Source organism: Macaca nemestrina, chromosome 7, assembly GCF_043159975.1.
Source record: "Macaca nemestrina isolate mMacNem1 chromosome 7, mMacNem.hap1, whole genome shotgun sequence".
Lineage (NCBI taxonomy): Eukaryota > Metazoa > Chordata > Mammalia > Primates > Cercopithecidae > Macaca > Macaca nemestrina.
In genome coordinates this window covers 136,021,691-136,049,644 of record NC_092131.1, presented here as the reverse complement: position 1 = coordinate 136,049,644, position 27,954 = coordinate 136,021,691, and the positions used below count along the sequence as shown (strand labels likewise).

The following is a 27,954-nucleotide window of genomic DNA, read 5'->3' as shown; positions in this document are numbered from 1 at the left end:
TTTCTGGTCCAGGGCTCTTTGCCCCCACTGGGCAGCCACAGTGCAATTTACCAATGCATACCCCAAGAGATTCTATCACTGCTGCCAAGCGAACATGTAAAATGCCCAGGCTCTCTTCCCACCCCCATCTCTATCTCCATTTCCCCAAATGTTGAGAGGCTTGTCCACTCCCACAGTGCCTCCTGAGACCGACCATTCAGGGTGACCCACAGGTGCTTGGGTGGACCTGCCTAGAACAGCAGTTGTGCACGTTCATGGCTCTGATCCATCGGGTATCCCTGGGTACAGCTCATCCCAACACCCTCCTACTAGTATGCTGGGCATGGGGGAAGCAATGTTCCCCCACTACTCTCATAGCTTACCAGTAATTGCTACCACTTCACCAAGTGTCTGTCATCTTTCAGGCACCGGCTTTGAACTTTTCATATAACGTTCCTAATTCTCACAAGGAAAGTCTTGTTTTAACAGATGAGGAAGTTCAATGTTAGGCAGGATAAGTGGCTTGCCAGTAGTCAGTGTGGGGATTGGAGAGCTAGGATTTGAACTTAGATTTGTCTGGTTCCATGGTGACCCTTCAATGAAAGCTCATCAACTAACATGAGAGTTCAGTGTCTCCCACCACTGCTGACTTTGTGATCCCAGGCAAGTCGCTAATCCTGTTTGAACTCCAGCTTGTCGTTTGCAAATGGAGGAAAGTGAAAGTGCATCTCCACAGGGTCCTTGTGAGGCATAAGTCAGATGAAGCATGCAGCTAGGATTCTGTGAGTGTTCGCTGCTAGTGTGAATGTGAGTACTACTGGAACACAGGTTCCTGGATGACTGGATGGGGGTCTGATTAGTCCTTCCACATCCCCACCTGCCCCCTAAGTCCTAGCAGAGGAAATATCCAGTGTCCTAGGAAGGAAGTAGAAGTGTGTGAAGGCCAGTCCATAGCCCCAAGCAGGGCCTGCTTCTGCCTCATGTCCCTGTGCTCTCAGGGGTGGGGACCACCTGGCTAGGGCAGGCATGTCACTGAGCTCACATGTGTGGTTCTGCACTACTTCATCAGCACTCCTCATGTTTATGTTGAGCCCGAGATCATTCTCAGCCCCCAGAGTCTGCTTTCATAAAGCTGTCCCAATATCCTCCCTAAAGACCCTGGGCAGGGAGAGCTGGGGTGAGAGGGGACAGCTAAGGATGCGGTTTCACATCCATTGTCATGGGGGCTACTCACATCCAATAGCAGGCAAAACTGGTTTACTCCTCCCATCGTTCAGATAGGGAAATGGAGGCCCAGCAAGGTGAAGTGACATGTCCAAGATTACTGAGCCTAGAATGAAGGTTTCCAAACACCCAGAAAAGGGCTCCTTTAATTAGTCCTTAACTGATTACTCATCCTAAAATCATTCAAGGATAAAGGCAGTGAACATACATTCACAAACCAAGCAACCAACAAAGCCATTGCTAATTATTACTGACTGCGGGACATCGTGAGGCGAGTCTCTGCTGAGTCTGCTCTGCTGATTGCCCCTACTTTGACCAGAACTGGCTAATTGTGGGAAGTTGCATTCACTCAGAAGCTGGGGTGAGGGCAAGAGGAACGGCTTCCCCCTCAGGGCTTGATGCAGGCAGGAGTGAGTCATGCTGGTTGAGAACAATGAACGGTTCTGTAATCACCTCCTACAGCCCCTGCCCAATATCCAACAGAGCCCCAGAGGAGCCTTTCCAGGAATAATGAGGCTGGGTCAGGGGAGATGGATGAGAATTCGCTGGGTCTCACCAGGGCAGCTTGACTCACAATCTGTCTTAGCCCTAAGCCCCAGGCAGGGAGACTCCACAGTGAGATGACTCTGGCATGCACCTGTGCCCCAAAGTTCAAGGAGAGGAAGTCATTTGCATCTCAGGTACAAGGAAGAGAGGCAATGGCCTGGCCTCCAGACTGTTGGAGCACTGGGGACAATGAGCAAACAGATGCCAGTCTCCTAGGCCTTTCTGGGGCCCCGATTTTCCCTTGTTCTGAGGAGCAGTGAGTAGGCAGGCAACTGGGGATAAAGAAGGGGGAACAGAGAGGCAAGACCCCCAGCAGACACATAGACAATGCGTATGACCAGACCGTACAACCCTCAGTGAACTTCCCACTCCTATGTATGCACATACTTTCTTGCTCCTACTTTTCCCCAGAACAGTGTTTCCTGACTTGATCCATGGAGTCCGTACAGTAGACCATCTTCGAAGTTAATAGGTTCTTCTCTCTCCCTGTATACTCCCCATCCACAGATGCCCAAAGTCCTAGAGCTATGCTAGAAGCCAAGCTGGGACACGGGTCACCCATGAGCAGTCTGGTGCAGTCACCTTCAGTCACCTGACCACTTGGCTATGTGAGATTTTTAATCCCAAACAATTATTCTCTCCTACCCAAATTCAAAACCCAGGGCACCTCCATTTTACTGTGGAAATTACAGCAAAAAATTTACAGTAACAAAGGTAAGTTAAAGAGAAAACCAGACTTCCTTCTCTTTCAAAGATGCTGAAGAGTTCATTTTCACCCAGTGTTATCTGCACTGGGGAAGAAGAAGGGAGATCTTAACTTTTCTTTTTTCTTTTCTTTTTTTTTAATCTTAGTAATGTGTTTTTACTTAAACAAATATATTTAGGCCTGAAGTAGTGGCTCATGCCCGTAATCTCAGCGCTTTGGGAGGCCAAGGTAGGCAGATCACTTGAGGCCAGGAGTTCAAGATCAGCATGGCCAACATGGCAAAACCCCGTCTCTACTAAAAATACAAAAATTAGCTAGGCGTGGTGGCACATGCCTGTAATCCCAGTTGCTCAGGAGGCTGAGACACGAGAATTGCTTGAACACAGGAGGCAGAGTTTGCAGTGAGCCAAGATTGTGCCACTGCACTCCACTCTGTGCGACAAAGTGAGACTCTTTCTTTAAAAAAAAAAAAAAAGAAGAAAATATATATATACACACACACTTTAAATATATATTTATATATATATAAATGTATATATATATAAAACATGTAATCAATATAACAAAATTATCGAGATATTTTATATTCACCTTTTCATACTAAGCCTTGGAAATCCAATGTGTATTTTCCACTTCACATCTCAATTCAGAACTAGCCACATTTCAATTTGAACAGTGTTTTGTTCTGGGCCTTGCTCTGCAGACCAAGGCAACCTGGCTTTAAAAGCCATTGTCACCAAGCAAACCCTCATTTTATCTACAAGAATTCTTTGTGGATCAGTGGATCTCCATCTTAGCAGCACATTGGCCTCAGCCAGACCACGCCTAGACCAAATACATCAGAATCTCTGGGAGTGGGTCCCAGGCATTGATGTTTATAAAGCTTTCCTAGAGATTTCAGTGTGCAGCCCAAGTTGAGACCCATGGCCACATATCAGCATCCTACTCAAAGTGAGGACCACTGACCAGCATTATTGGTATCACCTGGGAGCTTGTTAGAAATGCAGAACCTCAGGCCCCATCCCGGACCTACTGAATCAGAACCTGCAAGTGAACAAGGACCATATGTGCTTAGAACATTTACTACTGTCTGAGAGGCCTGCTAGAATGCACACTCTCTATATCCCATCTTGACACCTGATAGCAACCTTGCAAGGCAGGTGTTCTATTTCACAGGTGAGGAAACAGAACAGGAGAGGTTGAGTCACTCATCCAAGGTCACATAATTGGTGAGTAGGAGAGCCAGGGTGCAACCCAGGTCTGGTTCCAAAGGCCACACTCTTTCAACTGCACAATTGTACCGCTTCCTACAGCACAATTAAATATATGGCCACAGAGAACCCCTGAGTGTTTGACTCCTTGAGCCTGCTGAACATGCCCTGCCTTTGAACAGGATTCCACTTCCAATGTCAAGTTCCCCAAAACAAACCTCATAAAGACCAGCATAATTCATGAGAAGATACAAATTGTAAACAAACATAGGGAAGATGTTCACTCTCCCTCATAATCAGAGAAATGCAAATTAGAACAACATTGAGGAACCATTTTCTACCTATATAATTAGCAAAAATTAATAAAATTTTAGCAAAGTTATTCTGAAATAGGTACATTCATACACAATTTGTGGCGGTGTAGATTTATAGAACCCTTGAGAGAAGTCATATGGCAACATCCATCAAGAGCTGTAAATATATTATGCCCACTGACCCTGGGAATTCACCCTAAGGAAATAATTCATTGGGGGTGGGCGGGGGAAATGCTGTTTGTATGAAGATGCTCACTGCAACATTTGCTGTGAACACTGGAAACAACTTAATATTCAGCAGTAAGAAAATGGCTGAGGAAACTGGGGGTATATCTACTCCTGCAGTGTTATGCAGCCATTTAAAACCATAATTAAGAAGCCCAAGCAGCAACATAGCAATGTGGGTGAAAGAAAGCAGAATGCAAAACTGTCTCTGTGCATTGTGGTTTTTCTGATGTAAAAATATTGTGTGCATAAGGATATGGACAGGGAGGAGCTGGGCACAAAGGAAGGCAACCTTCAGAGTTGGGGGTGATGGAAAGACCCCCTCCTCCTATTATTTTTAGTATTACAAACCTTGGCCCTTTGAGAACAGCCTCAGGGGCTCTCCCCTCATGGAGTCTATCTCTGAGACGGACACAAGGAGGCAGCTGGGTGCAAAGCCACATTCCTGATTGCACCAGCAGGTGAGGGGAGCTGGCCCAGTGGCGGTCAGGAAGGCCACGGGAGGCCCCTCCCATCTTACCATGAAGCCCGGGGCACAAGTGCAGCCCCCAGTGATGCTGTGGCAGTCGGCGCCATTCTGACAGGTGCAAGTCTGCTGGCAGCCATCGCCATAGTAGCCAGCAGGGCAGGATTCATTGCAGTGGCGGCCAGACCAGCCTGGCTGACAGGCACAAGCTCCGGTTACTGGGTGGCAGCTGCACAGATAAGAGAAGGGTGAGGAGACAGTTCGTTCTAGGAAGCAGCCTTGTGCCCGCCCTCTGCCCACCCCAAGCCTGGCTTGCCCAGGGTAGCAGGATCAAAGGACATCTGGGATTAAAATGCTCAATGCCTTTTCTGTTTATCAGAGGATGCCAAGGCCACATGATCTTATTACCACCCAGAAGCTGAGGCTCAGGATGATTATATAACTACCCTGAAGTCAACAGCAAGGAGAAGACAAGAGCAGGATTAGAACACAGGGCTTCTGACTCCCACACAAGTCTTCTTTATAATTCAGACACACGGAAACCAAAAGAGAGAGTGGCCTTTTAGTCCCTTGGCTTATAGACTATGCGGTCCAAGGCTTCATCCATCCCTCACACAAGACGAGTGCCTGGTGTGGGAACAGGACGAGAAGGAAGCAGTGATATGCCAGTGGCTCTCAATATTGTAGGTGTTCAATGAATGTTGGGCTGAGTGAAAACAAGACTTTGGGCCAGACGTGACTCCTCTCTCTGGCAATGTCTGTCCTGGACAGAGCAACCCCAACCTATGCTTTGCCAGGCTCTTTAACAGTGAGCAAGCTCTTCTCCGTCTCCTGTTTAGGCTAGAGAAAGGACCATTCGGCTAGAGGCAGGGGATCCCTGGCATGACCTCCAGAGAATCGGGCAACCTCTAGCTGGCAGCCATCTGATCCAACAGCTGATGTCCATTCATGGTCAGCGGGATGCCGGTTGTAACCATGTGCTGCTCAGAACTCCTGCAGGAGCATAATTGACCTATGGCCCCAGTGCTGAGTCTGAAATCCAGAGGCCACATTTCCCCCAGGCCACTTCCAGCTGGAGCACAGCAGGGACACTAGGGTGGGCACACTCTTGGGAGATCTGGGACTCCTCTGATGGGTACCTTGGCTTTAAGATGCCCCATCCTGGCAAACTTTCTTAGAACTATGCTGTGAGTTAAGACTCTTTCTCCCTCCCTCCCTCCCTCCCTCCCTCCCTCCCTTCCTCCCTTCCTCCCTTCCTCCCTTCCTCCCTTCCTCCCTTCCTCCCTTCCTCCCTTCCTCCCTTCCTCCCTTCCTTCCTTCCTTCCTTCCTTCCTTCCTTCCTTCCTTCCTTCCTTCCTCACATGTGATCTGTCAGCTCTCCCAGCCTCCCCAGCTCCCTCCCCACTTTCCCTCACAGATGCTTCCCCTAGTAAACCTGTTGCTCTTGGTATCTGCTTCTGGAGGGGCTCAGACTAACACACCAAAGAAGTGCTGGGTGGTAGAGACGAGCCTTTTAGATTCCTTGTGGCATTTGCCTCCCTGCTCTGGAGCCCAGCTCCAGGGATAAGGTCAAGAGAAGCATGCCCTGGGCTGGCAGGGGGAACCTGGGGCAAGTCTTGGTTCTGCTAACTTCCATGGGGCCTTGGCGTCTTGCCCCGCTGGACCATTGATGGATCCCCAACACCTGGCTCATATTCACTGCCCTGGTGAATATCTGGACATGAATACAGCTTCCTCTAAATACAATTATCTTCCATTGATTCTTTCTTCGTTTCTGCTGATTTATCATCTGTCTTTTCCACTAGGTTGCAGCTCTATGGGGGACAGCCGTTTGTCTTGTTCCCTTCTCAGGGCCCAGCAGAGTCCCTGGCACACTGGAGGTGCTTAATATATATTTAGAAAATTAATTAATGAGCAAACTAATTGTGTGAAGCCTAGCCAAGCTGTTTCTCTTCTAGGGACCCTGGTTTTCTCACAGAAAATGAGGGGGTGGACAGGAACAGGCAATTCTTGAATAATAAGTGCAAGTAGCTAGTAATCATTTCAGAAAAGTATTTAGTCTCATTATTCATCAAGTCTAAACAACAACTGGACACCACTTTTCCTCCATCAAAACAGTGACTATGCTTTAAAATGCTGGTAAAGGTTTCAAAACAATCTGAGGTTACATATCAGAAGACTTAAAAGTATTCAGACTCTGGTCTTGTAATTCCATTTCTAAGACTCTATCCTAAGGAAATAATCATAGTTGTGGAGAAAGATTTATGCACGGAGATGTTCCCTGAAGCATTATTTATAACAGTAGAAAATGGAAGCAATTTAAATAATAATAAATAATATGTGACCAGGCTATTGAGGCACCAGGGACTTTATACATATATTTCTAATCTTCAAATAAACCTGTGAATTAGGCAGTTGAGCCTGTATTTCACAGATGGCATTTAGAGGTTACGTGACTTGCCCAAGGTCACATAGCTAAGACAGTGAGTGGCAGAGCTGGGATTCAAACCCAGGTCTGTCTGGCCACATTTTGTCCACTGCCTCATGCCACCTCTCACCACAGGGTATTGGTTAAATGAATTATAACATCCATGTGAAGGAATGCTAAGAGATGTATTCAATTGTTTTTCAAAATGTTTAATGATACAAGGTTAAGTGAAATAAGCACTTTGTATACAAAGCCATTTCTATCAATGCTGCATCTGTTACCTAAATTAAATCTTTCAACTATGACAATATATCAAATCTAAAATATGAAAATGATACAGACATCGATAGATGACCACAAAATGGCTTTTGTGCTTATCTCTGGATTGAGAAACTGATTCTAAGTTTTTTCTTTAAATGTCTACGTATTCCCTAACTTACCAAAATTGAGCATTTATTCTATTTATAAACAGATGTAAAGCAATAAAAATTGTAAGTATCTAACAAAGAGGAATGGGTGTAAATGATGAGTGTTCGAAGACTTTCTGACCTTTACAGAGAAAAATTCCTCCCTGAGCCCCAAGGCACTGGAAGGGGAGACAGCAGCCTGCATGGGTACCGTGGGGAAGTTGTGCTCCTTGGTGGCCCTGCTGCTCTGCAGCTGGTTTTGGAGCACTCTTCTCTTTAGGTTGCATCTTTCCAAGAGCTTCCTTTGAGGTTTAGGGTTAGTGTAGAGAGACTGGCTCAGTTACGGTTGTGGAGACTGACGTGCTTGAATCTAGGAATGGCCTGGCAGGTCTTGGCTGCAGCCATCAGCTCTGCTGAGCACTGGAGACTCTGAAAGGTCTCAGGCACCTTTCTGCTTTTTCCATCAATAGATCCTTCTGCTGTCTCTGCCTAGCAAATGGTCACACTGGATGGAGTTCACCCATTACATGCTCTTACTTTGGTGAGGGCACCACCTTGTGAAAAGCACACTCCACGCCCATCGAGCTAGCAAATGCTGACCTAAGTACTCTGCATTTCCTGCTTTTGATCTCTGCTGCTGTCACTTTGGCTGCTCAGAGATACATTAGGCACTAATTTTACTCTACTCTGAGAACCAGAAGGCTCAAAACCAAATCTAAAATCATTCCTTTTTTTTCATATCCCTACAATATCCCATTTCTAGAAATGGGATATCTACTTTCTTAATTTGATTACTCGTCTTATAGGAACTCCAAACATCCCTTTGAAAAGAGGATGGAGAGTGACAGCTGACTGATCATGACGGAGAGCTGCGACCACCATGCTTGGAACCTCTGTCCCTCAGCAGAGTGACTTGCACAGTCCCTCTCCCAGGCATCCCTTCTTCCCGGTGGTGGTCCCCATTCTCTTGAGTCACATGGCAGGCCAGGGGCTGCTGTTTTTGGCTCAGGCAGAAGTTACAGTCACTGGTGTTTAGCCTGGTTCCATTCTCTCTGGTTTTTTCTTTTCTCCCATTTTCCCCAGACATAGATTAATCACAAGTTAATAGGAACTGAAAGCTGAACAATACAGGAATCCTTCCAGAGTGGATTTTTCTGCCTTTCTTTCAGCTGCTATGAGATTTCTATCAATGCTGCATCTGTTGGCTGAATCAAATCTTTCAAAGGCAATACACGATCATGGCTGCTGGAATTAGTCTATGACAATCCAATTGTGGAGGGGACATTTAAGAGCCCATACACACAGGTGCTTTCTTTCTCAAGGTTATTCCTGTATGAAGGAGGATGGTTTCTTTTTGTGTGCTACAAAGAGTTGATAACGGGAATGAAGAGTTGGAGAATCTTACCAGCCACTTCTTCCTTCCCAGGGCATGGATTCAACCTCTGGGCAGCAGCCTTGCTGGAAGGGCATAGACCAGAGAGAGGCTGGAGCTGGGTGGATAGTGCTTTCTTTGGCTGGGGGCTGGGATTACTTTGTCTCCCTAGGAAAGATGCTCAAGACCTTGCACGCTGTTGTGGTGGGGGCTTTGTTGTAAGTTCTGTAGAAGGCAGGGAGCACTGAGGCTAGGCTTCTAGGGATCCCACGTTCCTTCTCTCAGGGAGTTGGGTGGAAGCTTCACTTTCAAAGACCACAGGAGAACATTTCCCCCCACTGGGTTGATGAAAGGTGATGGACAGATTGGGAAATTTATGCATAGAGAGGAGAAGGACATGTATCTTATGTACATATATCAAGTGCCCTTATTATGGACACTTGCTTAGACAGAGGTAGGTTTGAGGGCAGGACTCAGAAGTCCCAATCCCCACTCAGTACCTGAACTTTAACTGTCTTAAGATTAGAAGTCACACAGTCATTCCTTGGCTTTTCTTGAATCTCAAGAGAAGACTCTATAATGGGCCAAAAAAGCCTCATGGGAAGAGAGGGGCTTCCCTCTATCCACATAGAGGAAGAGAGCTGTTTTCTGATGTCCGTAAGAACAATCAAGTGCAGCATGAGAGAGTTCATTTAGCCCAGAGGCTCTCAACCTCCGGGAATTTTTCCTGCCCCGCCCCACCCTGAGACATCCGGCAATGTCTGGAAACATTTCTGATTGTCAGAACTCGGGCAGTGGAAGAAGGGTGCTACTGGCATCTAGTGGGTAGAGGCCAGGGATGCTGCTCAACATTCTACAAAGCACAGGACAGCCCTCTACAACAAAGAATTCCCCAGCCCAAAATGTTCATGGTGGCAGGGTTGAGAAACCCTAACCTCAACTGAACAAAAACTTTGTGCCAGGGGCTCAGTGGGCCAGTGTACCAAGAGAAAGGGGGAAATATGTTTTTTTGAAAAAATGGGGTTGACTTCAGCTAATGGGTAGAACCTCCTAGAGGGATGGGCTGTTTAAGATGAGTTCAGGGACTCCTCTTACTGAAGGCCTACTCTGTGCAGGCACTGTGCAGTGCTGAGGCTAGAGGCCACAGGAATGGACAAGCCAGGCTGCTGGTGCCCTCAAGGAGCCCACCTCCTCAAGGAGATGGTGATGCAGACTCAGAGGACACCAGGCTGGGGAGTCGACTGGTGGGCACACTCAGAGCCCCCACTCTGAAGAACCGCTACTCCCTCCCAGTCCCTGACACATGATACGTTTTAAAGATAGAAAAGCAAATAATCATCAATATTGGATGGGCTGAGATTAGTGGGAAAGAAGAGGGAGTCCTGTCCGATTAATAATGCATCGAGGACTCCTTCAGAGGAAGGATGAATTATACAGGGCATAGTTGCCCAGGCACAGGAGGAAAACACTAGCCCTTTAATTTGGGGCTTGGTTAGATTTCTGTGGCAGGAGCTCCCTGCATTTGACCCCAGCATCAGCCTTGCTTCCTGTCTTGGAGAGGGTCCTCCCTCAGCTTCCCAACAGCGACAGATCCTGGAATATTAATATTTAGACACATGGAACAGTCTGAGCCAGCTGGCCCAGTCTCCTGACCAGCCATGTGGGACTTCTGTAATTAGCACCTTGGAGTTCTCGCTCTGCTCTCCAAACCCAGCCCAGATGCCACCTCCTCTAGGAAGCCTTCCCTGACCAGCATCACATAGTCCTGGGTCACAGTTACTTGGGCACATGTTGGAACCTAGCAGGGCCAGCCACATATATTTCACCAATTCTAAGATGTACTTCTCCTCTACATTTTCACATCTCTGATATTGGGTATGTTATACAATCAATGGTGTGTCATGGTTCAGTTGATAGAATTTTCCTAGTAGTAACCCAAATAAAGCTGTGCCTCACTACTGTTATTGTCTTGTATTTGAAGAAATATGGTAGAAGGTGCTTAGTGTTTCCTCCTCACAGCCCAGCCCTGCAGGCGCTCAGTGTTTGCTGAATGAATGACCCAGTGAATGAATGCTCAGGTCGTGGACAGTCCAACTCCACTGGCTCTAGCACCCTCTCTGGACAATCTCCTTCCTGGGCGCTCCACCTTTGCCTCATACCACCCCAGCTGCTCCACTCTAGGGAGGGAGGACTTTTCATTTGACTCATAGCCCTTGCTGAGATGCCTCTGCTTGCAATGAACGAAGCTCCAGAGTGGTTTGTGAAAGATCAAAGCCTGGAAGCGAAGAGCAGCCAAGGCTAAGTCCTGGCTGTCCCAGGGACAGGGCTGCAAAGCAGAGGGATTCTCTGTCTGCCCTGCAAACAGCAGCAGCACCCATGCCCAGGGTGGCTGGTCTTCCCTGGGCTGTCTGTAGGCCTGAGGGAGAAGGGATGCTCCCCTGACCTTCATCACCCAGAAAAGAGGCAGCCACAATAAAGGGCTGTGGGAGCATTTATCTGGGGCTGGCAGCCTCAATTTTTACCCAGGGGCAGTGCCTACTGGTGCATGAAGCAGGCAGGGAAGGGAGCTGGGAGTAGTAGCCCAGAGCAGCTCTGGCTTCACAGGTTCAGACTCCTTTGGAAGTGGGGGATGGGGGGGGCAAATTCTGCCCAGATGTCCCCAAGCCACAAAGGACACAGAGTGCTGAGGGAGGGGCTGGCCTCAAGTCCAGGCCCTGATAAAGGGCTGCCCCTGTTGTTCCTGCTTCTCTACCTTTGCCAGGGCCTGTTGGGACAACCCTCTCTAGGCCCTGGGATGGCCCTACCGATTTTTAAGGTCCTTTCTAGTCCTGACCTTCTGCAGCTCAAGCCTCTACTTCTGCCCTAGTGGCCCTGGCTCTGGTTGGATGCCACACAAGTGGAGGGGAAATATTCTCCAGGACAATGTGCTCAGAGCTTGCGGCACCCGAGCCCTGCCATCCCAGCCCCCAGGGTCATGCAGCTGTGCTCCACCCCACCTCCTTGCTCCCTCCTTGCTCCCATGTGTGGAGTCTCAGACAGGCACATTTGGAAATGCAGGCGGCCAGGTGTGGTGGACAGAGTTGAGTGACCTGGCTCTAGTCCTGACTGTGGCTATGTGGCCTTGGCTTCCCCTTCTTTTCATCAAAGTAGTTCTCAGGGCTCAGTGCTAAGGTCCTAGCCCTTTCCCCACCCTGCCTGGATGTCCATGCCAGAGGTGGGGGGGCCACATCCTAGCAAGCTTCCTTTCTACCTGAGCACCCCCCGCCCTTGTCCCGAGCTCGCCGGTTCCCAGCTCATACCTGATGGTGTTGTCAGCATCACAGGGGCAGGGCAGGGTGCAGCCTGGGCCATGAAGGCCCTCTGGGCACAGTCGCTCCTGGCAGCGCGGGCCCTTGTAGCCAGGCTCACACTCGCAGGCACCCGTGGTGGGTGAACACTGCCCACCATTGTGGCAGTCACAGCGCTGTGAGCACTGGAAGCCGAAGGTCCCGAAGGGGCACTCCTCTTGGCACCTGTGGGAGAGCAGAGTGTGGCTGAGGCTGTGGGCCGGGATCCCTCACCTGTGCTTCGAGATCCTCCAGGATGTGGTCCTCCTGGTCACCTGGCCCAGGCCTGGTGTGCTCCATCCTGCTCACAGCCTCCTCCCCTTTTCTCTCTCCTCCTCCAGGAAGTATTCCATGGTTTAGTTCACCCCAGTCATTTCTGCCTTTCACGCCAGGTCTCCTCAGTGACCCCAGCAATGAGTTTGTATTACCGTATTTTATTGATTCCAAGCCTAATATTTTTTTTTTAAATTAAAGTTGTGGTGAACTATACATGTTATGGTTTAAATGCTTCTCTCAAAATTCTCATTGAAACTTAACACCCAATGCCAAGGTATGAGGAGGTGTGGCCTTTGGCCTTTGGGAGGTGATTAGGGCATGAATGGATTAGCGCTCTTATAAAAGGGCTACAGGGAGCCACTGAGGTCCCTTTTTTTTTTTTTTTGGCTCTTCTATTCCTTTCACCCTCTGAGGATACAGGCTTCAAGGCACCATTTTGGAAGCAGAGATTGGGGCCCTCATCAGACACCAAACCTGCTGGCCCCTTGATCTTGAACTTCTCAGCCTCCACTGTGAGAATCAATGTCTGTTGTTTATAAATTACTCAGTCTTGGGTATTTTGTTATAGTGGCATGAGCAGACTAAGACAGTGCACAGCATAGAATTGACGATTTTAACTACGTACAGTTCAGTGGCATTAAGCACATTCGCACTGTTGTGCTACATAACCACCACCCATCTCCAGAACGTTTCCATCTTCCCAAACTGAAACTCCGCACCCGTTAAACAAAAAACCATTTAGGTAGGTTTAAAAACACCTTGTTTTTTTTTTTTTGTTTGTTTGAGACAGAGTCTCACTCTGTCGCCCAGGCTGGAATGGCACGATCTCGCTGCAACCTCTGCCTCCCAGGTTCAAGTGATTCTCCTGCCTCAGCCTCCCGAGTAGCTGGGACTACAGGTGTGCACTGCCACGCCCAGCTAATTTTTGTATTATTAGTAGAGACAGGGTTTCACCACGTTGGCCAAGATGGTCTCAATCTCTTGACCTCATGATCTGCCTGCCTCGGCCTCCCCAAGTGCTGGGATTACAGGCATGAGCCACCTTGTTTTTCAAATATATTTTTATATCTCTGAAATTAATCAGATAAGTCTTATGTCTGATGACATCATCATAGTTTAATTGCCAGTGTTTTTCCTTCTTTGCAGTGTATGAAATAATGATGCATCTCACAATCAGTGGCACCTTAGATCTGATGAAATGGGGTGATTTTGTTTCTATACAGTGTCTCTGGTTTGTGAGCCTTTTGGGCAGATGTAGAGTCTCTCTTGTCCTACTGGGAGACATGTCCCCTCCCTGACTCTGGATTTTCCCTCGAGTACAGGAAGCATCCTCCTTCATGGGACTATAGAATGCCCTGTGACAAGGGCTATTTTCCCTTCCTTGGAAGAGCATCCCCTCAAGGTAGGGGCTGAGTCTCTCCCATCAGCCTGTGAGCCCCCAAGGAGGAAGCCTGGGACCCCCTTTGTGTCCTATGCATGTCTGGGCTAGTACTTGGAGCTGCCAACATGAGGATAATTATTCAACTTCATTTAACTCACAGCCAAGGGTGTGGCTCCTCTGTGGGTGAGTGTGACCTCCACTGCTGACCACCTGGTTTCCTGAATGTGCCTCAACACCCATTACCCCTACCCTGGGCTCTTTCCCAGGGGATGCAAATTTATTGTCACAGCAACTAGATCCGGATAAGTCAAGGGGTAAACCTGGGGGAATAAGGGGTAAAAGAGGGAGACAACTTCTTGCATCCCAAAGACAAATGGAAATGGCCTCTGGAGTTCTAGTTATCTTTGTTCCAGCACTGATTCAACAGTGCGGATAATGGAGAACTAACCTAAAGCTCTGACATCCTCTTCCTTTTTGTAAAATGGGATGATACTCACTAAATCTCATCAGGTTCTGCAAGAATTAAATGGGATAATGTGTGTAACATAGAAAGGTGCCCAGCCCATAATTGGGGCTCAATTTGAAAAGTTAGTTATTTTCATTAGTACTCATGTTAATATTGTTTTCAACAGTTCTTATAACAGAGCCCATCTGACCTTCTGGCCTTAAATTCAGGCATGAAAAAGCCCAAAGGGAAAAATTCTAAAATGTTGATAGTAGAGTAGATTTGAGGAGTCAGTGTTTTAATTATCATATGTTTCAATTTTCTAGGTTTTCTATATATCTTCTACAGTAATCAGAGGGGAAAAGCAATTTAAAAAAAATACAGTTCTAACTTCTTTATTATGTATTCTGGAGGATCATGGGAGTGGAAGTATTCTTCTATAGACAGGGCAGAGAGATTCTGTGTCTGGGTGACTCAGTTGTTTACGGTGAGGATGAGTGGCCAGACCCTCGTGGATGTGGCAGGGCCAGCTAGCAAGTATGTGGCGGATGAGAGCAGCCAGTGTGTGGGGCACCAGCTTTGGCAACTTGAGACTGGGGTGTCCTTGTCTGTCTTCTGTGCTTTCGTTGCTCTGTGCCCACAATGACAAGGAGAAGAGGACAGTGACTGGGGTCTGGCCTTGAGTGCTTCCTTCCTAAGAAGATGCTGCCAGCTCTCTCCTGTCAGAGCCACTGTGTAAAGGAGTGATCTGGTAGAATAATGGGGCAGCAGGGATCATGAGGACAACACCAGCCCTGGGCACCATATACCGAGGGGTTTCCAGCTGCTCAGGCCCCAGAGCCTGTCCCCAGCCCCTGGAGCAGCAGATATTCTCATCACCCTCACTTTGGAGTTAAGGAGGCTGCCATGGGACAAGTGAGGCAATTGCTCCAAGCTCACGCAGCCTGCATGGGGCCAAGATGACCCCAGATTGTCTTTCTGCAAATCTTGTCACATGTCAGTCAATCTGAGGCCTCATGAACGGAAAGAGAGCAGAAAAAAGAGGTAAGAAGAGGCAAAAAAGAAGGTGATGTCTGGAGAAGGAAATGGAAAATAGAAGACAGAAGGAGGAGAAGTAGAATGGGGGAAGGGAAGGAGGGAAACTGAGGCAGAAGGGAGGAAAAGAGCAGCTGAAGACCTGAATAATCATCTCTGAATTGCCAGCCCCTGTTCAGCCTGCAAATGGATTTCTCCAGAAGTCTCTGTGCTTTGCTGGCCTCGAACGTCTCTCAAATGCCGGGTGAAAAAACTCAAACCAGATACCTCCTGATACCTGCTCCTTTTCTTTTTTTTTTTTTTTTTGAGACGGAGTCTCGCTGTGTCTCCCAGGCTGGAGTGCCGTGGCGTGATCTCGGCTCACTGCAAGCTCCGCCTCCCGGGTTCACGCCATTCTCCCGCCTCAGCCTCCCAAGTAGCTGAGACTACAGGCGCCCGCCACCACGCCCGGCTAGTTTTTTTGTATTTTTAGTAGAGACGGGGTTTCACCATGTTAGCCAGGATAGTCTCGATCTCCTGACCTCGTGATCCACCCGCCTCGGCCTCCCAAAGTGCTGGGATTACAGGCTTGAGCCACCGCGCCCGGCACCTGCTCCTTTTCAAACATTCCTGCTCCCTCCTGCCTAGCAGGACTGGACAGAGCCCTGAACCCTAATCTCCTCAGCAGGGCAATTCCCTAGCCCACTACATTTTTTGGGTGACCGAATCTACAGCCCCAGAAAAGCAATCTGGACATGAAATATTGACAACCTCATTCATTTACATAATCAGCCTCTTTTTTTTCCCTACTCACAATTTAAACAACTTATTTATTTAGAGATCAAGCAACGACAGCTAATGAATTTTACACAAAGCATGCTAATAACGGAGCCCGTGGAACAGAAGGGTAATCACAGCAGGAATTAGTTTTCTACTTAAACATTCTTCCTTTGCACCATATCAATCTAATGTGTCCGATATTGCCATTAACAACCAGATACATTGCTCAATTAAATTACAAAATGAGCTGCAAAGCCCTCGTTACATTTCGTGTTTAATTTGCACTGGTTTCTGCCTATCCGGGGAGGCCTGCATTATTACACCCACTCAACTTTAATATGCTTGTGATGATTTGGGTGGGTTAATGCAGCTGTCACCTACGAAATTAATGGAGGCAATTTTACAAAATATTAAACACCAGGCAGCCCGTTTAGGCGAGAAGCCCAAATGCTGCCTAGCCTCCTATTGAACTCTCCTGTGGTTGATTGACAAAGCTTGCTGGAGGGCCCCTTGGCTTTAGAGGTTTCTCTCTGCCCAGGATCATGGACCAGGCTCCAACAAGCAGAGAGATTTTGGATTATTTCTCTATTTGGCACATCTTTACAGGGAAAATCGAGAGCACCAATGAACTAGGGTCTACTCGTGTGGAGTCTAGCCGGCTAGAGTGCTGGGCCTGCTCATTTCCAACAACAAGCGAGCGGTTTGCACTCTCATGAGAAAGTGGACTGACAAAGGAGTCCTGTGCTGGCTTGAGGGTCTTCCTGGTTCCAGTCCATACTGGCTCATCCTGAGCATTTCCTTATTTGGGGAGATGATGAGGATGGGAACTGGACTCAATGTTTTAGCCCCCCCTCCCACGGGTCAGGGAGGGACGGATCCCCAGATGCCACACCCCACGTTCTACGCTGGGGAAGTTCACGTTGATGAACACTGGCTCACAAAGAGATCAGATCTGGCTTAAAAGACTTCCAGCCGGAGGTAAATCAGCCCAAGGCTAATGGACAGTCTCTTTTCTGGACATCACTAAGGATTTGGGGCTGATTCTAGTGAGAGCTGGAGAAGCCCCGATTATGTCTGTTAGAAACAGAGGGATTCATTGGTTAACTCAGCCTCCCTCCTGGCTTCCTGATGTCACCCAGGCAGGGAATGATGAAAAATGTTTCCTCATTTTGTCTGAGAAGAGCATAAAATCCAGGAGCCAGAAATGAAACATGGATCCCCACAGAACCAGGCATGGGGTGTGGGGGCCACCTCTGTACAGCCCTTCTCTGCTTGAAGAGACCCATGTGGTCAAGGGTGAGAGGGAAGAGACTTGGCCCAGGTTCTGTGGGTTTCAAATATCTTTTTCCAGCTTCCAATCTACTCACCATCACACATGCTGGTTGCCGTTTCTCCCTTTTCCTCTGCACCTGCCCTGTCATCATGGCCTCCTTCTTCCAGCTGTGGCACATGTGCACATATGGCAATTTGCCAGTTCTGTGTTTTTTGATTATTCACTCTGCAAGGCTGGTTTCATTCCGGGACACTGGCACCCTCCTTCAATCTGCTCTTAAGCCGCAGGCCTTCAGAGGATGCAAACTGATGCCAGTATCCTTTTGGTGGAACCCAAATTAGGACTAAAAATCCCCTTCCAGAAGAAATCGTGCAAAATGTGTGAAATGGTTTTGCACTCTCAGCTTCCTTGGATTATCTGTGCCATTGCCTCCCTCCATGAGTTCAGAGAGTAGAGAGTGGGGGCAGGTGCTCACGTCCTTCCCCCAGGTGAGCCCATGCAAATTCATGGCTTGGGCCACTAGGCCAGAGAAGAGGGTGTCTCTGCAGGCCGAGGGTGAGGAGGGATCAGGTGCCAACTCTCTCTGGCAGGAGAGCTCAGAGTGCTTTCTGAGAAAGGAACTGGAAGGCTGGCAGAGACAGAGCTATGAGCTGTTCTCTGCAAGGCTCCTGTGAAAATGAGTAAAATGGACAGCAAAGACAACAGTTAACACTATCCTTACCTGTCCCCCATGTATCCAGCTGTACAGTGGCACTGTCCAGTCACGTGGTCACACTGCCCTCCATGGTGGCAAGGACAGTCCTGGCTGCAGTTCTGGCCAAATGTTCCTGGTGGGCAGGGCTGGGCACACACTGCTCCCTGAAACAGAGGTGGGAAGACATGTATGGTGGTGCTCCAGAGATGCCAAACTTTCCTGGGAATGGCACAGCTGCTGTGGCTCCAGGGACCACCCAACTTCCCAGAAGAAGTTCAGCCAGCTGGACACCAGGGCTCCAAAGCCCTCCTCTTAGAGATGGGAGATGGGAGACGGAGGCCAACTTGCTCATCCAGTTATTCAGCACAATTTAGAAACTGACTATTGTATACGAGGTGCTGTATTAGACACTAGGGGTGATTTGACTTGATTCCTGTCTTCCTAGTCTACTGCAGAGAGAGCCAAGAAAACAGCTAAGTACAAGGCACTAAGTACTCTCACATGGGTACACAGTAAAGCGCTGAGGAGACACAAGGAAGGAGGCTGAGTAAACATGCTGGTGTGGAGACGTGCACTTTGCTCAGCTTCTTTCCCAAACCCAACTGACATGAGAGTTAAAGGGGTACAGGTATAAACCTACAAGGAAAAGAGGAATAGGAGACAAGGGATGTCACACACTGGAAGATGGAAAAGCAGGTGGAGGAGCGATAACTGCTTTGGTTTCTGCTTCCTGGGCAATGTTAAGTGCCTGCAAAGGGAGTGTCATAAGCCTGGGTGATGAAGTCCTTTGTAACCTCAAAAAGCTCAGGAATCAGAGACACTGGGATCCTCTGAAGGTGAAGGTGCAGGTAGGATCAAAACAGGACTGTTTGAAAGTTTATAAAATAGGGAATTAGACCCCCAATCTCTGCTCCCCCCACCTTGAATAGCCAGGTGAATTGTCCAAGTCTTTCAGAGAGGTTGGCGTCACAGGCTGTGGACAAGGGACACAGGCAGAGATGAAGGTGGGGGTGGACCTCTCCTGCTGCTCTCTTCCCTGCTGCGCTCCTAAAGGCTGACTGCCCGACTGAACTCCCTGTGGCAGGAGGTTGGACGGTTCCTTTCTAGGGACACTGAGGAGTTCAAGAGAAATGACCTAAAGATATTGATAGTTGAGAGTCCCATCAGTCAACACGCCTGACATCGCCCTCCACCCCCAGGTGTCCAGTTAGCTTTTCTGAGGCTCACTGTAAAACGTGAACAGATGGCCAAGGATCACCAGATATTTGAAACAGGCCCTCACATGAAAGAGAAACACTGAAATAAACAAATAGACAACAGGAACACAGAGGAAATAGGAACCATGCGTGGAACAAGGAAAACCTAAAAAAAAGAGAAGGAAAAAAGCCTCTATCATAATTAAAATGAACATGCTCAGGTAGCTATAAGAAAATATTGCACCTGTGAAAGAATAGAGTGCTATAAAAGAGGATAGCCAGAGAGTAGGAAAGAAGCCTTGAAAATTAAAAATAAGATGGCAGAAATTAAAATGTTGCAATAGAAGAGCCAAAAGAAAGTTGAGGAAATCTATAAAGTACAACAGAGAGAGAAAGAGACAAAGATAGAAAGATGAGATTAAAATAGAGAAAATATAATGAAATTAGAGGACCAGTTCAGGTGGTCTGACATCTAATTAACAGGAGTTCCAGACAGTAGAACAGAGAAAATAGAGGTAAGTAAATTAATGGAAAATATAATGAAAGATAATTTCCCAGAATGGAAGGATGAAGAACCTGGGTTTCTGAACTGAAAAGGCCTACAAAGTCTCCAGCAAAAATATGAAACAAGACCCACATCAAGTCATATTGTCATAAACTTTTATATCTCTGTGGATAAAGAAATGATTTTTTACATTTCACAGTTTTTAGAAAGAGGAAAACAGGCTAGGTGTGGTGGCTCATGTCTATAATTCTAGCACTTTGGGAGGCTGAGGTGGGAGGATCTCTTGAGCCCAGGAGTTGGAGACCAGCCTAGGCAACAAAGCAAGATCTCATCTCTACAAAAACAAAAATGAAAATACAAAGAGGAAAACAAACATATAAAAATCAGGAATCAAAAGGTTTTAGACTTCTTAACTAGAAGCCAGAAGACAATGGAGCAATGCCTTAAAAATCCAGAGGAAAAAAAATCATTTCCAACTTAGAATTCTACACCGAACTAAACTAACACTAAAGTAGGGGACTCAATAAAGACATTTTCAGATTTGAATAGCCTCAAAAAGTTAACCTTTCATAAACACTTTCTCAGAAAGTTACTGGAGGATTTGTTTTCCATAAAAAAATAATTACCCAAGAAAGCGGGGCACGGTGGCTCACACCTATAATCCCAGCACTTTTGGAGGCTGAGATGGGCGGATCACCTGAGGTTTGAGACCAGCCTGACCAATGCGGAGAAACCCCATCTCTACTAAAAATACAAAATTAGCCAGGTGTGGTGGTGCATCCCTGTAAACCCAGCTACTGGGGAGGCTGAGGCAGGAGAATCGCTTGAACCCAGGAGGTGGAGGTTGCAGTGAGCCGAGATCGCACCACTGCACTCCGGCCTGAGCAACAAGAGCGAAACTGTCTCCAAAAAAAAAAAAAAAAAAAAAAAATTACCCATGAAAAAGAAAGGTATGAATTCCAGGAACTAGGGACTCCAACAGAAGACAGAGGTGAAAGGAATCCTGGGACAGCAGTGAAAGGAAGCCCCAGATGACAGCTATGCTGCAGGCCTGGAGAACAGAGTTAAAGAGTTCAGACTGGAACAGAAGATACAGGCTTCTAAGAAACTTGCCTCAAAAACAAAACAAAAGCAAAACCTGGGGAGACTTCTGATGGGTCTGACCTTATTGAGAGGAGTCTGAGAGCTCTGTCAAGAGAGTTTTAAGGGTAAATTAGTAACAATACACATGTATATTAACATAAATATTAAAAAAATAATTTAACCAAGCTGGACATGGTGGCGCCTGTCTGTAGTCCCAGCTACTCAGGAGGCTGAGGCAGGAGGATCACTTGAGCCCAGGAGTTCAAGGCTGCAGTGAGCTATGATCGTGCCTGTGAATAGCCACTGTCCTCCAGCCTGGGCGACCCAGCCAAATCCTGCGTCTTAAATTTTTTTTTTTTAAGGATTTAACCACAAATTGTAATATAACTCCACTGGGAGGGTGGGAGAGGGGTTGCTTGCATCTGTATGTGTGTGTATGGCAGAGCAGAATCTTATTCTACAGCAGGAAGTCAATGGATTCAATGACTGTCTAAAATGGAAAAGTCAAGAAATGGCTATAAAGCATGTTATGTAGAAAAATGGAGGGAAATGCCAGAAGAAATATCTAAAAGATTTGAAAGTAGTTGCCTTTAGGGAGTAGGATTTGTAAATGGAGCAGGGGACTCCCCCGCCCCCCAGCATTAGCCTTGTGGTATTATGTAACTTAAAATTACACGCATGAGTCTTAGGTTTTTAACAGATCTGAGCCTGCTCTTGTCTCCTGCTGCCCTTCCAGCCCTGCACACACCCGACAGTCATTTCTTTTATGGAGATCAAGGATGTTCCTCCAATTAATTAATCAATTAGTTCAACACACAATTATTCAGCACCAATAATCACCAACCCTTAGAAGCTAGTTTATTCAGGAAAATTGTGCCAGAGCAGAGTCATCTTTCAAGATCATCCAGTTTACTTGTAATGAGTTAAATAGGAGGCCGTTCAGCTCAGACTCTCCTCCACACACAAGTCAGAAGTAGAGGGGCTGAGAGGAGGGACTGAGGTGAGGAGGGGAGGGAGGAGTGAGGGGCAGAAGCAGCTGAGGACAGTGTGTGTGAGAAAAGGGGAGAGAAAATTCACTGAGGCCAGGTGCGGTGGCTCATGCCTGCAACCCCAGCACTTCGGGATGTCAAGGCAGGTGAATCACTTGAGGGCAGGAGTTCCAGACCAGCCTGGCCAGTGTGGTGAAACCCCAGCTCTAGTAAAAAATACAAAAATTAGTCAGGCGTGATGGCAGGTGCCTGTAATCCCAGCTACTCGGGAGGCTGAGGCAGGACAATCACTTGAACCCGGGAGGCAGAGATTGCAGTGAGCCGATATTGTGCCACTGCACTCCAGCCTGGGCAACGCAGTGAGACTCCATCTCAAAAAAAAGAAAGAAAAGAAAAAGACAAAAGTCACTCCGAGTAGGGGTTCTTCTTCCTCCTGGAGGTGGTGGGGGTACTCCAGGTATCGCAGGGGCCTTTCTCAGTGCACATTAAAAGTTCTAGGTATTCATGAGGGGGGAGAAGGCTTTCTGGCTTCTATCTGACTCAGTCTTCTACAGTCCTGGGCTGGATAAGGACACTCTTGGAAAAACTTCTTTTTCTTTTTTTTTCCGAGACAGAGTTTCACTCTTGTTGTCCGGGCTGGAGTGCAATGGCGTGATCTCGGCTCATGGCAACCTCCACCTCCCGAGTTCAAGCGATTCTCCTGTCTCAGCCTCCTGAGTAGCTGGAATTACAGGTACCCGCCACTACGCCCAGCTAATATTTTGGTATTTTTAGTAGAGACTGGGGTTTCACCATGTTGGCCAGGCTGGTATTGAACTCCCGACCTCATGTGCTCCACCTGCCTCGGCCTCCCAAAGTGCTGGGATTACAGGCGTGAGCCACTGTGCCCAGCCAAAAAAAAATTTTTTTTTTTTTTCCCCTAAGAGATGGGGTCTCACTCTGTCATCCAGGCTAAAGTTCAGTGTTGCGGTCCCAGCTCACTGTAACCTTGAACCTCTGGGCTCAACTGATCCTCCTGCCTCAGCCTCCTGAGGAGCTGGGACTGCAGGCTCATGCCACCACATCTGGCCAGGTTCCTGTCCTTTTTAGTGCTTCTCAGACACAACCTGAGAAGTGCTCCCTGAGGAGGTCAGTAGAGGAGTCTGGTGCATAGAATGTGTCCTTCTGGCATTCCCTAGGGAAATCAAGCATCATTGAGACTGTTTGGTGAAGTGGGTGAGCACCTCTTTCAGCCCCTGCTCAGGATTCCCAAACTGCAGGCATCCAAGCCCACCGAATCTCTAGTCCTCTTCCCTGGTTTGAGCTCCTGGGGCCTGAGAGAATTTGATATTTTGGAGGTCCTGTTGCCTGGTGTGATGGGAAGACCACTGGGTTCAAAGTCAAGATTTGGGCTCAGATCTCAGCTCTGCCTCCTCCCAGATAGGTGAGCTAGGATAAGTCAGGTGATCATTCTGAGCCTTAGTTTTCTCATCTATAAAATGGGAGTAGTAACTCCTAGTCTTCCAGGTGGTTATAAAGAGGAAGTGAGATTAGAGATGTGAAGGAACCTAGTATAGTGCCTTAAATAGGGGGCACTTAATTAATAGTAATTGAACCAAGTTGACACCTGACGAGGTGGCACATGGTGGGAGCCCCACATAACCTGAGACTGAGAAGAGTGGAAGAGAACCATAGGAGTCATCACCCACTGCTGGCTAGAAGAATAGCCTTTTGGGGAGAGGCAGGGGGAGAGAGCAGCCAGAGAAGTCAGCTTAGGAGAGGGCTACAGCCTGTGGTTTCTCTCCTGCTGCTATGAGCTGAAGTGTACCCCTTCAATATTCCTCTTTTTTGTTTGTTTTTTGAAATGGAGTCTTACTCTGTTGCCCAGTCTGGAGTGCAATGACACGAACTCAGCTCACTGCAACCTCCGCCTCCTGGGTTCAAGCGATTCTCTTGCCTTGGCCTCCTAAGTAGCTGGGATTACAAGAATGCGCCACTACGCCCAGCTAATTTTTGTATTTTTAGTAGAGACTGGGTTTTGTCATGTTGGCCAGGCTGGTCTCGAACTCCTGATCTCAGGTGATCCACCTGCCTCAGCCTCCCAAAGTGCTGGGATTACAGGCATGAGCCACTGTGCCCGGCCAACATTCCTATGCTGAAGTTTTAACCTCCAGTACCTCAGAATGTGACTGTATTTGGAAACAGGACCTTTACATAGATAATCAAGTTAAGATGAGGTCATCTGGGTGGGCCCTCATCCAACATGACTCATGTCCTTACAAGAAGAGGAGATTAAGACAGACCCAGAATAAAGACGACACAGAGACATAGGGAGAAGATGGCCAACTACAAGCCAAGGAAAGAGGCTCAGAAGGAACCAACCCTGCCGACACCTTGATCTTGGACTTCTAGCCTCTGGAACTGTGAGAATCAGTCTCTGTTGTTCAAGCTGCCTAGTCTGTGGCATTTTGTTATGGCAGCCTCAGCAGATTCATGTACTTGCCGTGTGGTCAGTTGAGTGTGTATCTCCAATTGTAGTGGGATCTTGGACTGCTGTGGCTTCTAGAAGGTTGGACATGGGGTAAGGTGATATTTTCTGCTCCTCTCAGAACTGGTTAGACCAAATGGCTTTGTTAAAATCTGGAAAACAGTCGCACTTTAAGAGGGTCTTGGTGGCCCAGCGTGGGGGCTCATGCCTGTAATCCCAGCACTTTGGGAGGCTGAGGAAGGCACATCACGAGGTCAGGAGATGGAGACTATTCTGGCTAACATGGTGAAACTCCGTCTCTACTAAAAATACAAAAAATTAGCCAGGCATGGTGGTGGGTGCCTGTAGTCCCAGCTAGTTGGGAGGCTGAGGCAGGAGAATGGCGTGAACCCGGGAGGCAGAGCTTGCAGTGAGCCAAGATTGCGCCACTGCACTCCAGCCTGGGCGACAGATGGAGACTCTGTCTCAAAAAAAAAAAAAAAAAAAAAAAAAAAAAGGATCTTGGCTAAGTAGAACATAAGAAGAGAAGGGGCCAAGATGGTGAAAGGACTTAAGGCCATGCCAGCTCTCCTGGAGGGGAGGCAACTCAGCCTCACCAAGCATCTGAAGGCATTTCTAATGATCAGTGATGCTCCAGGGTGGCATGGACACCCTCAATGGACAGTGAGCTGTGGTTGGTGTGAGTGCTGTGAAGGTGATCCAGGCCACAGGCCAGGAAGTGGGGCTCCATGAATCTTTTTTCTCAAACCTAAGCATCTGTAATACTAGGCCTCAGCCCCAAAACCCCTCTCTCTTTTTTTTTTTTTTTTTTTTTTGAGATGGGGTCTTGCTCTGTTGCCCAGGCTGGAGTGTAATGGCGCAATCTTGGCTCACTACAACCTCTACCTCCTGGTTTCAAGCGATTCTCCTGCCTCAGCCTCTGAATAGCTGGGATTACAGGTGCCCACCACCATGTCTGGCTGATTTTTTGTATTTTTAGTAGAGATAGGATTTCACCATGCAAAACCTCTCTTTGGCCCTCCAGGATAACTGGTCCTGTTTCCCAGCTCCTCAGCCTCCTCTCCTCCAGTCTCTTTTCTTTGTGTGTGTGTGTGTGTGTGTGTGTGTGTGTGTGTATGCATGCATGTAGGCACACACACACTGTATCCAGTCCCCAACATAAGAAGGGTGGGGGATGTCAATCCTATTTCCTTCTCCCTCTCTGTCTCTAGTTCCCACTCACATCAAACTACTCAGACCGATTTCTCTGCTTTGAAAGGTCTCAGAGCCCGGAAAAAGAGGGGAAACAATTCCCCAGGCTCTTTGCAAAGACCCTGCCTGAAACAGGCTTCACATGCTGGGCTAGCAGACTATCCTGTGGGCACGCTTAGGGCCTGGTGGCCAGGAATCTCTAAGGAGGGGCCTGGAGAGCCAGAGTTCCTGGCCTGGCAGCTCCTCTCTCCAGTTCCACACAATGGCCCGGGTCTTTGGGGAGGTGCATGGTGTGAATCAGCAATCTGTATATCCCTGAGTTGGAAAATGTGTGGTTGAAGTCACATAGGGCCATTGGGAAGTCAGGCAATGGAAGATGCTAAAGTGGGGAGCCTTCTCCCCAGTATCCGTTCCTTGGTCCCGGCTGTCCCTGGGAGGAGCCTCAGGTGTGAGTGCAACTTCATTATACGGTGACTCTGCATGCACAAGGGGTATTAATAATTCATACAAATCTGCAAGTTAAATGCTATGTCAAAAATAGAAATGCAATTGTCTACAGTAAAATTAAAAACATAAAGTCCTCAATCCAAAGGCTTCTGTCAACAGAGTTTCCTGTCATCTGGAAGAACAAACCTCTCGCTGTGCTGGGGAGAAATACAATCCCCCTGTGTGTTTGCTTCTCACCTTCCCCTCTTCAACTACCCGAGCCTCAGCAGTGTCTCCAGAGAGGCCTTTACAGGCAAAGGGATGCTGTGCGCTTGTTCTGCCCACCACTTCCTGATCCAACCTCCCTGATGCAGCTGGGCCTCTGAGGACCCCGCTTGCTGGGTGGATTTCTGAAAGCTGGTTGGAGATGAGAGGGTCTTTCCAGAGACTGGTTCAGGGTGGAAGAAATGGGCAGGTATGGGAGAGGTGGTAGCAGTCCCTTTTTCTTCCTCAGAGGAGACAGACAGATGGACAGACAGACACTAAGGGCTGGGAGTCAGGAGACCTGGATTCTAGCTCCACCTCACTCCTAACCACCAGTGTGGTCTTGAACAGGTCCCTTACCCCCTCTGAGCCTCAGCTTCTTCATCTGAGAAAGGAAGGTATTGACAGACCAGTGGGATCCAAATCTCTTAAAGCTGGGAAACCCTGTTTATATGTGAAATCTTACCTAGAGCACCTCACTATAGAAACTAGATTAAAATGGAGAGGTGGGGGTGGGGTGGGCACCAGATTCCTAATGATTAGGCTCCTGCCCCAGTTCTCCCACAAGAAACCATAGGGTTTTGTGAAACACAGAAGGAAGTCCTATGGTCTGGATCAATTCTTTCCAAATGCAGACCTGCAGACAGGACTGGCTGCCTCAGAACCATCTGGGGAGCTTATTAAAAATAGAGATCCCCCAGTCCCAGGAGGTCACAGACGCAGCCTGGGAGTCTGTATTTTAACTCCCCGCCACCTGCTTGTCAGCTCTGGTGTGCAGTCAGGTTTGGATGCTGTGGGACCAAGTGGTCCCCAAGGTCCTTTTCCTGCCCTAAAAACATTCTGACAAGACTGTGCCTGCATCGATGGGCCCTGCAGGTGTCCTCCCATCTGTCCCTGTGACCTCTGCATTCACAGCCTCCTAAAATATCCTGCTTCTGCTCAGCAGCCCTGTCCTCTCTGGCTTTGCAAAGCCTCAGGCCCCAGGGGAGGTGGCGGACTGTGTCGCTGAGCTTCCCCTGAAACAGAGCATGTTACTGGAGAGTCAGAGGCAGGGACGCAGCCCAGGAAGGTCAGCTTCAGCTGACTCACTGCCTCTAAGGGCTTGGTCTGTGGGGCAGGCACTGGCAGGCAGGGTGTGTTGGCTAAAAGGAGGCTTGTGGAGGGTTTATGGCACCCAGGGATAGAAATCAAGCCATCATAGAGGGCTTCAGAGTTTGCAAAGGACTTTAGACATGCATAGCCTCACATGAGCCAGCCACCAACCATGGCAGCTGGGTAGGGCAGGGCTCACTGTTGTTATATCAGTTTTGTACTTGGGGAAGCAGAGTAATTGAGGCTTTTTTCAGGGTCAACATTGGCTGTGAGACCTGAATTTAGGCCCATGAGGTTACAAATCTTATCCTCCTTTCCCACAATGGTTTTTCCCAGACATGAGACCTGGGCTGCTTGAGGCTACATCAGAATCACCTGCAGTACCTGTTAAAATACAGATTCTGGGGCCCACAGAATCAGAATGTGTGTGTGTGCAAGTGCAGGGGGCGAAGTAGGATAAATTCAGGTCATCCATACCTGCTGTTTCTCCTCTTTTCCCAGCCTTTTCTGCCACCTCTGGCCCAGGGCCCATGGCTGCTCATGTGGGTGCTTATACCCAAAGACAGAGCTAATCTTACAAGAAGAATTCAATTTCTTTGGACAGGAGAGACCACAGGCTCAAAGAGGTGAGTAACTTGCTTGAGGCCACACAGCACTTAGAGATGGCAGACCTG

General features: G+C 48.0%; 1 protein-coding gene across 5 annotated transcripts in view; it reads right to left on the bottom strand.

The window, feature by feature from the left end:
- Positions 1–27,954, bottom strand: part of LOC105488312 (multiple EGF like domains 11) — a 388,835-nt gene that overhangs the window by 62,274 nt on the left and 298,607 nt on the right. For all 5 annotated transcript variants that reach the window (XM_071101179.1, XM_071101176.1, XM_071101178.1 and 2 more), the window contains 3 exons: positions 18,095–18,231; positions 12,178–12,390; positions 4,726–4,900 (listed from right to left, as the gene is read on the bottom strand). In XM_071101179.1, coding sequence (XP_070957280.1) covers positions 4,726–4,900; positions 12,178–12,390; positions 18,095–18,231 — 525 coding nt within the window. The remainder of the gene's footprint in view (positions 1–4,725; positions 4,901–12,177; positions 12,391–18,094; positions 18,232–27,954) is intronic.